The sequence below is a fragment of the Vombatus ursinus genome, unplaced genomic scaffold (genome assembly GCF_900497805.2).
Source record: "Vombatus ursinus unplaced genomic scaffold, bare-nosed wombat genome assembly UNPS02014818.1, whole genome shotgun sequence".
NCBI classification, from domain to species: Eukaryota; Metazoa; Chordata; class Mammalia; order Diprotodontia; family Vombatidae; genus Vombatus; species Vombatus ursinus.
Window position 1 is genome coordinate 61,736,428 of NW_020954596.1, and position 9,962 is coordinate 61,746,389.

General features: G+C 39.3%; 1 protein-coding gene across 1 annotated transcript in view; it reads right to left on the bottom strand.

Moving 5' to 3' along the window:
• Nucleotides 1-9,819, bottom strand: part of PPAT (phosphoribosyl pyrophosphate amidotransferase) — a 46,912-nt gene extending 37,093 nt beyond the window's left edge. Inside the window, exon 1 of the mRNA XM_027836481.1 lies at nucleotides 9,625-9,819. Within this exon, the coding sequence (XP_027692282.1) occupies nucleotides 9,625-9,752 (128 nt within the window). The 5' untranslated portion in view covers nucleotides 9,753-9,819. The remainder of the gene's footprint in view (nucleotides 1-9,624) is intronic.
• Nucleotides 9,820-9,962: the final 143 nt, after the last annotated feature.

Here is a 9,962-nt window from a genome sequence, read left to right on the forward strand (position 1 = left end):
AAGATTTTCAAGGTATCTGAAAGAGCACTAAGACATTAAATGACTAACATTCAGTCATTTACAGAGGTGGGGAAACCTGTGGCCTGGAAGCCATATATAGCCCTCTAGGTTCTCAAGTGCAACCCTCTGACTGAATCCAAACTTCACAGAAAAAATCCCCAATAAAAGGATTTGTTCCGTAAAACTTGGACTCAGTCAAAAGGCCCCACTCAAGGACCTAGAAAGCCACATGTGGCCTCCAGGCCACAGGTTCTCCACTCCTGGACTAGGATATGCTTACTGACTGACTGGGGGAAAAAATAAAAGTATCCTCAGTTTAATCATAGTAATCCTTAGGGTAGCACAAAGAGTGCTAGTCAAAGCCACTATTAAGTCTGTATCCCCTAAGGGGTCAAAGAAAGGAAACAGACCCATTTGTACAAAAGTAGTGATAGCAGCTCTTTCTTGTAATAGCAAAGAACTGGAAAATAAGAGGGTGCCCATTATCTAGGAAATGGCTGAACAAATTATGGCATACTCTTATGCAGTAAGAAATGGCAAAAGGGATGGTTTCAGAAAAATCTGATTAGACTTTTATTAATTAATACAGTTAATAGAATCAGAAGAACTTAAAGGACAACCTTGTAAACAAATATAAATAGCTTTGAAAGACTTAAGAAATGTAATAACCAACCACGATTTCACATAACATATAAGGAAGTATGCTATCCACCTCTTGATAGAGAAGTGACAGACTCAAGATGCAGAATGAACATACATTTTAGGTCTTAGCCAATAGTTTGCTTAATTATACATTATGTTACAAATTTTATTTTTCTTAATTTTTTCAGTAAGAATGAGAAAAGGTAGAAGGGTGAGAAAATATACGCTTGTTAAGTTTTAGAAAAATAACTTTTTTTAAGTGTGCTGGACTAAACCAGGAAAGCTCTGGATTAAAATCCTTCTTATGATTAGCTATGTGACCAAAAACAAATCTCTCTAATTAGAATGTAAAGAAACCTCTCTCTAAATAGCAAATCCACACTTGCTTTTCAACTGAGCCTTAGCCTCTTAACCCAATAAACTTTGTAAGTGACTACGTCAGCCAGAAATGGGACTTGAACCTAGGTCCTATTGGAGTCCTCCAGCCAGCTCTCTATTATGCTCTGCTGCTTCTCAGCATTTTCACAGGGATGTTGTGAGATTCAAAAAACCTTTAGTGTTAGATATAAATGTTCACTATTTATATACCATCAGTCCCCCCACAAAAGGAGATCGGGAGGTTATATGGAGTGAACATAAGAGATTACATTTTCAATCAGTTTAAAGGCAGAAAGACTATTTCCTGTTTTTATGGATTACAACAAATTATTTTACACTAAATAACAAAATATATCCTTAAGCATCCCTACAAGTTGTTTTCCAAGGTGCATGCTACATCATGCAACTCCTTGAAAGATACATCCAAGGAAGCAATTTTGTTTAAGAACCCTGATTATCAATATCAATACTTCAAAAGGATCTGTAATTTTGTCTTTGTGAGTAATTCACCACTGTCAGAGATCACACTCTCTTCACAACTTGATTTCAAGGGATGCTGTAGCCAAAAAACATTGTCTCCCTACAATCAAGGCTACTGAAGGTGAGCCAGGTTGCCCTGAAACAAAGTCTATGCTGTCATTCATCAGTCCCTAAACTGAAGCCTTTTCATCTTGGTGTGATATGCCACAGCTCGCAGCCTTCCGGCACAGACTGAGAGAGCACTGAATCACCTCCACTCAACAGGTAGGTAACCTCTTACCTCAGAATGTTAGCCAAAGAGCCGTATTAAGAAAGGCATGAAATGACCATGTGATGAGCAAACTCAAGGTTTTCCTACAAATGACAAAGAAATTATCTTTCTTCTATGGATGACGTGATGTGGAATTTTGAACCCCAGAATATTACAAGATTTCTTAAAAAAAAAAAAAAAGATTAAAGCACACAAAAGAAAATATTCTATCAATCCAAAGAAGAAAAACAAAACGGAAAAAAGAAATGATCTATAACATGCAGTTGGATGGCCAAATCATTGAGCTAATCCACCAGTACATAAAACTTGGGTATTCAGTGCAGATGAGCAGTAAGCTGGGCCCAAAAGTAAGTAGGAGAGTGAAAGTGGGTAGGGTTGCATTTGGATAACTGTTCCAAGCTTTAAAAAAAAAAAAAAAAAGAAGAAGCTGCTTTCCAACCACACAGAAATAGGTCTTTAAAACCAGCAGTCTTCTTGCATTATTATATGGCTGTGAAACCTGGAACACTTCAATGTTCAAAGAATGAAAATTCTGAGTGAACTGAAGGGCAATGGTAGATTGTAAAACATTATCAATAACTTGCATGTAAGAAATGATACGAAGGTTATTATCCAAGAATGTACTAGTAGAAAATGAAGATAAGCCAGTTCTATAGCAAGTTTTGTTCCTGTGGAATGTTAAAAGAGCTACAGTAACTGTGGAATATTTGGTAAGTCTTCTGTGGATGATTTATGGGCAAAAGCCACATGGCATAAGAAATAGATGATTGTTAGGAGAAGTACCAATATTGATGACAAGTGCCAATATTGATGAACCTACTGAAATATATTTACATAACTTTACCAGGAACACACTGAGTTAAAAATAAGGTTTATCTGCAGGTCCTTCCGAGGTGTTTCTTTCTATAATTGGTTATTTATCACAATGTACTTAAAAGAATACAATTCTTGGGGCTCCTAGATGGTGAAGTGGATAGAACACTGGTCCTGGAGTCAGGAGGACCTGAGTTTAATTTGGCCTCAGACATTTGACAATTACTAGCTGTCTGACCCTGGGCAAATCGCTTACCCCCACTGCCTAGCCAAAAATAAATAAATAAATAAACCTTATGGGGCGGTTAGGTGGCACAGTGGATAGAGCACTGGCCCTGAAGTCAGGAGGACCTGAGTTCAAATCCGGCTTCTGACCAAATACTTGACTCTCACTAGCTGTGTGACCCTGGGCAAGTCACTTAACCCTCACTGCATCACTAATAAAAAAACAAACAAAAAAACAGAATACAATTATTTAATGAAATAGGGAAGCAAGATCATAATCCATAATATAGAATTATTCAAAAATCATTCCAAAAGGCACATTTAATCAACCATATATCCATACTCACTCACTTCCCTTGAATCTGTCTCTGGACATAACTGCCAGGAGCCAAACTGGAAGGCAAAGTGTAGGGAGTGCCATGAAAGATCCACCTAGGGATAACTGTACCCCCAGAGACAAATGTCCTCAAAGGTAGGAGATGTCAGATGATATTTCTTTGAAGTATCAGGAGCTAGAAGCAGCAATGGTGATCCAATAAGTGCTACCACTCTGAGGGCCCCTAGGCCTTTCTGCCTGTTGGTGGCAGGTGGTTAGCAGTTGTTGCTGGGATGATGAGGAAAGAGGGCCCCTTCTCCACAAGGATTCCTCTCCTCCATAATAAGTTATTCAAACTGGACTGGGCAGCAGCACAAACCTCCTCTGGTCTCTGTACTACCTTTCCTGCAATATCAAACCATTAAAGGCCTACGCAGAAATTAAAATAAGTATATTTTAATAAATTAAAAGAATCAGAAATAGCAAGCTTGCAACGTTTTTGAGTTAAAAAGATTTTGAAGTATAACAAAAGGTATTAAAATAGGTAGTTTCTAGAACAAAAATTCTTTTTATTACAGAGATCATCAGTTTAAGATATATAAATATTTAAAATTTGCCATCACACTTACATACTATAATGGTTACAAGTAAAGCACCTGCTTAACCTTAAAGAGCTATATATAAACATTAGGATTTGTTTTTTTGTTCAAACCTATGGCTTCAATGGTTACTGGAATTCTGGGTAAGTAAAACTCCTTCTACCAAGAGAGATCATTAACTGTGGGACAATTTATAAGCCATATACTGTTAGATGGTTGTTGAGAAGTTAGGAGACGTGTCCAGAGTCACACATCAGCTATGTAATACATGTAGAACTTTAACTCGGATCTTTTTGAATCTAACATCATTTCTCTACTACAATGGTCCTCAATCCACTACATGAGACACATCTCAAATGACTGTTATAAGCTTTCCAAAAACACACAAACAACTCTTTCTCAGGCCTACCCCTAAATCTAGTAGTGCTCTAAGCCTCTTGCTTTCTAATATAATGAACAAAGGTCAGGGCATAACATTTATTTATGTTATTTATCTATCATAACATTTATCAAGAGGGCACCAGCTCTATGAACTTTTCCTGGGACTGGGTTCAAATCACAGCTCTGCCACTTACCAGCTGTGTAACCTCTAACAAATTAATTAAATTCCCAGGCCCCAGGAACCAATCACCTACCAACGTGAGGAGATTGGATTAGATCAAGGGTGTCAAACTCAAATAGAAACATTTGACTCAGAAAACCACAATTAATATTATCTATGCTGTATTTTTATTTGTTTTGTTAAACATTTCCCAATTACATTTTAATCTGATTTGGCAGCACAAAGTTTTGCAGGTTTCACATGGCCATGAATTTGACACTTGTAGATTAGATGATTCTACCATTTCATGATTCTAGATCTCACATGCCCTTGAAGTAAATATGCTATGTTCTGCCTCTAGAACTGGTCCCTCTGCCTCTAAAAAGGAGTGCTTCCGACACCATTATGCATCAGTTTCACCAAAGTAGAACCGAACAAAAAGACTCTACAGACAATCTCAGCAGACAGGAAACAGAGCTTATCGACCTGCCAAGGTCTGCCAGTCAGGTAGGTTTCCTGAATTTTCATCACATGGAAGATGATTTTTGTGCATAATTAGTTCATCAGACTGCCAAATTTTTGTCAGTCTTCCCATGGTTGTCCATTACTTATCAGATATCAGTGAGAGTCATAGCCTAAAGAACAGAGATCTGATACTGTACTTAAAGCTACAATTTCTAAAATAAGGAAGATGCCCTTCCTCAAGTATATTTTGGTCCTATTAAACCATTTCTGGAATACTATGTTCAATTCTGGGCACCATATTTCATGAAGGATATTGACAAGCTGGAGCATCTGCAGATGAGAGTGATCAGGATAGTAAGGAGGCCTAGAGACCATGTCATCTGAAGATTTGTTGAATTGGAGATGTTTAGCTTAGAGAAGAAAAAACTTAGATAGGATATCACAACTGCCTTCCAAGTATTTAAAGTTTAAGATGTAGAAGGATTAGACTTGTTCATTTGGTCACAGAGGGCAGAACTATGATGGATAAGTAAAAACTACAGAGGCAGATTTAGGCTTAACTTAAAGAAAGCAGTCCTAACACTCAGACTATCTGCAAAGAGAAAGTGATTTCTCTAGGGGTAATATATTTCTCCTCAATGGAATTCTTCATGGAGAGGCTAGATGATACTTATGGAGATGCTATAGAGGAGATTCCTGTGTAGGCAGAGTTGGGAACAGATGGACTCTTAAGTTTCCTTCCAATTGAGATTCTGTAATAGTGAATTGCATAATTTAAAAGTTGCTGCTCAATTAAAGATTGATTTTGGGGGGCTCAGGCCTAATATACAGAGTTACTTATGGTAATTAAATTAATACCAATGCAGTTGTTTCTAAACTGTGATTCCCTAACCTGAGGATCCATGGTGGTTGGAAACAGCTAGGAACTGCTTTGTGTCCTGAACAGTAGAATTCCCTCTTCCTCAAGGGGTGGAGATTCTAAACTTCAGTAAATAAATCCACTAACTTAGTTGCTGAATCTAAAACCATCTTATACTAAACATATCTGTGAAATCTGATGACTCCTTTTATAGAATGAATTGGGAAACATTCAGTAAGTACCTGTACAAAACTTTGTACCAGGTGCTAGGGACACAAAGACAGAACTCAAACAATCCCTGCCCTAAAAAAGGAGCTTAAATTCTACTGGGAGAGATTTACATGTTACACACGTAAGTAAACACAAAATAAATAAATACAAGGTAATTTGGGGTACAAGGCAGTAACAGGGGCTTCAGGAAAGTCTTCATGTAAGAGGCGGCATTCCTAAGTGTCTTAAACAGTTAAGCCTCCAAAAAATGAGGCAGTATTTTATTCTGAAATATTTGGTCTGATATGTTTGGCAAAAAACTTGGAAGGAGTGGGGGAGGTAAATCTATTTTGTTCACAAATCTCTTTGCACCCCATTATATAAGAGGATGTTCTATAGTACTATTTAAAAAATATAACCCTGTCAGGAAAAAGGACATCTTTTTTATGTTGTAAAATATTAGTCTAAAGCTTCCTTTGACAAGAAGCCAAACTACCCAACAAATCTGCAAGTGGACAGAATGTTTGCTAAAAATAAGTGCCAATAAATGGTCCTACCATGGATTAAGTAACCAAGAGCAAACTTGATTTGCTTTTATATGAAGTTTCTTTATTACTACTAGAAATTCTGGAGCTCTCCCTGAATAGTGAGGTTTCAAATTCAGGGACAGAGTTCCTGAGGTCACCTGCCTAGAACATGCCCAAAATAAGAAATGAAAGACAGAACCAAGTATATTACCATGAAAGCTTTGGTAATTTTGCCCTTCAGTTTCCATATTTTACAAAGGAAATAGGCAGTCGAACCTTTAAAGTTTTATACCACAGATAACGAAATGAAAAGAACCTTCAGAACAATCCAACAGGGACTTGTCTAACTTTACAGAAAGACACAAAAATCCAACTGTCTCTAGCCCCTGTTGACACATATGGGCCTCACTGGTAAAGTGAGTGGAGTGCTAAAAGGTCTGGGTTTCTGAATGTACCTTATTAGAACTGAGGAAGTTAAATCTCTAGTCCAATCAGAATCAGTTCTCCAAAAGAGCGACCACCACTCCTCTAAATACCCTTGTTAGGTCAGGTTAACATGGCTTAGCAAGTTCATGGTTCCCTATTTTCACTTGGGAATTCATAAAGAATCAATTTATTTCCATTTATTCACCCCAGAAATGGCTGACTTCCGAAAATTGTTAGCTTCTGACACAACAGTCTCTGCTAACAATAACATGTAGTCTGAATCTAACAGGTTCCAACTTTTAAATTCAGTTTCATCTTGTTCTAGGCCAGCATATAATGGAATCAAATTTTTATTTCCTGTTGGTTTTACATCTTTCTCCATTTGACAAGGAGGTTTTGGTTTGGTTTTTTCTTTTTTTTTCCCGCCACAAAAGCCAATAGCTGAATATAAGGTTTTGTAATAAGCTGAAGCTATCAAACCACTTCTGACCAAGCCTTTCCAAGGAACAGTACATGTAATTAAACAATTAGTGCACACAGATTTATTCTTAAAAGTAATTTTACTACTTACTCCTCGGTACATTTATGGAGCCAGTAATGAAGTGTGGGGAGGAAGGGAGCAAGCTTGTGCAGCTGATTTTACCTTTGTTTACACAGGTACAGAACATGAAGTTCAAAAGTAAAGCTTTGTCTTTTCATACAACATTCTTGTTAACTGCCCAAAGTATCAAGTCTCCCCAAAATGCTCTTATAAGCCAAACATAAGCAGTAACCATAGATCGACAGATCCATTTAGTGATTATGACAATAGGATTTAATAGGTGTCCCCTCCCAAGGATTTAATAGGTGTCCCCTCCCAACATTGCCAATTAATATCAATTTGGGGAAAGTGAAGAGAAAATATACAGCTTTTAACTAAATCTCTTCCCTTCTGAAATGACCATTTTGGGAGGAGGGAGAGGAATTTTATCCAGTTTTAGCCACAAGGCTAAAATTCACCAGCAAAATTAGAAATTCAAGGTCAACTCATAGCCCTGCACTCAGAACACAAAACTCAAGAAAAGGATCTTTAATATGTTTTCTTTTTCCAGTAGATGGCGAGCCTGGTGGCAGATAGTAGTAGTCAGTAAAGTAAAAGATAGTTGACCTTAGAACCAAGTCAAGGATTAGTCAAAGATAGTTATTCATACTGAGTCTAGTAAAGCATATATGTGCCTTTCTGAAGGAGAAGGAGTACACTCAGTTCAATTCGTTGTTCACTCAGCAGCAAGCAACAGAAAGGATCTGACCTTTTTCAACTACCTCTAGTCCCAAAAAATGTTGGCACAAAAGGGAAGAGACAGAAAGGAATGACTAATCTGTTTTAGGTTAATTTGTACAAGTAATGCCAAAAATTTGCAAGTAATAAATTATAAAAGTAAAATCTTTGCAAGTAAGCTATTATTGTCATGTTGCCTTAAAGAAATTATGCAATTTTTTTTTAAAAAGATAATGTCTCATTTCTTCTAACTCAAAAGGAAAATCTGCATTAACCATTTTTAACACTCAGGATAAATCAGGTGGTGAGACAAGTAAAAATAGCTTAAATATCAAAGCAATTTGTTCATTACAAGTCTGTGGGCTTAATAGTACAAATATTACCTCCATTTTACATACAAGATAAACTGAAGCTCTGAGTCTAAGACACTTGTGCAGAAAGATTAAATGCTTTAGGCAAGATTCAAACCCAAGTCTCCTGACTACAAGAACAGTTAGTCACTAAAGCATGTATTAAACTCCTATTGTGTGCCATGCACAGGGTTAAGTGCAGAAACTACAAAGAAAACTTAAAAATCCCTGACTGCCTCAGGGAGCTCAGACTAATGGGGAAGACAACATGCAAACAACTTACGGTAAACAAGAGACAGACAAATTAAATTGCAGATAATCAAGAGCGAAGGCTCCAGCATTAAGGGCTATCAGTAAAGGCTTATCATAGAAGGTGGGATTTTAGCTGGAATTTAAAAGAAGCCAGGTGGACGAGATCAGAAAAGTTACTACGGTCTCTTATCAATTGCTTTTAGCTATATATATGTATACATATGTAAATATGTGTATATATACCTATATGCACATATATTCCTTACATAAGGTAAAAAGCGAGATTTACCTAACTAGTAGGTAGATTATAAACTAATTTTTTTCCAGTTAATCCTAAACATCTGATCAACAACTAACATTTAAACTCAAGCACTTATTCTCAAATTGATCAACTGTCTATTAAACTAGTCTTCTGTTTATTAAAGTTAGGTGCTAGATTGCTCCTCGCATTTCTTTTCAAGTCTCTAATTATCAAATGCCCCAACTACGTTCCCCTGAACGTTGGTGTCCAAAGTTTCCACCACTTGGAACCCCAAGGCGCACACTTCAGAGTGACAAGGGATGCTTCCAAATCCCACAGGACTGGATCACGAGAACCGCTCCAGTGGTTTGGAGATTAGGAAGGACAACCTGTGCCCTAAGGTCGTGAGAGGTACTGGGTGCAAGTTCGGACCCAAAGAGGGAACGAGGAAGTTGCAGTCCCCGCGTCACCCCCACACCCCCACAACTGAACGCGGCATTGACATCTGCGCGCTGTGGACGTAGAGGGGTTTCGCGCACGTGGTGGTCCACGCTGTCCCAGCTCAGGGGCTCGGCGTTCCTTTCCACTCCCTTTTTTCTCCCCCGAGGTGGGGGTACAAGGAGCCCTGCCAAAGGGAGAGGGGGGAGGCCAAGAGCCCCGCCCGGAGATGGGTTGGACGGTTTGAGCCGTTGCACCCCCACCCCAGCCACCAGCCTCATGAACGTTTCCCCAAGTCCAAGGTGGGCCCCCAGCCTCCACGTGTGTGCTTACCGGTGCTGAAGTCCCACGAGCCCCAGCGTGATCACATGGGGCACATCCAGTTGCGTGGGCCACTCTCCCGACGCGATGCAGCCAAACACGCCGCACTCCTCGCGGATGCCGCTCTCCTCCAGCTCCATAACACCGCCAAAAAGCACGTGGATGTGGAAGGGGCCGCGGCCCCGCGTGAACCCGCTTCCCCTCCTCCCCCTCGCCCAGCCCTTGGTCTTCGCCTCCGGGCGCTTCCCTCGCACCCCGGCTTCCTTCGCTACGGCAGCGGCACGTGGCTCTCGCTAGGACGCGGCGCGTGGCTCACCCGGCCCCCCCTCCCGCCCGAGCTCCAGCCCGGT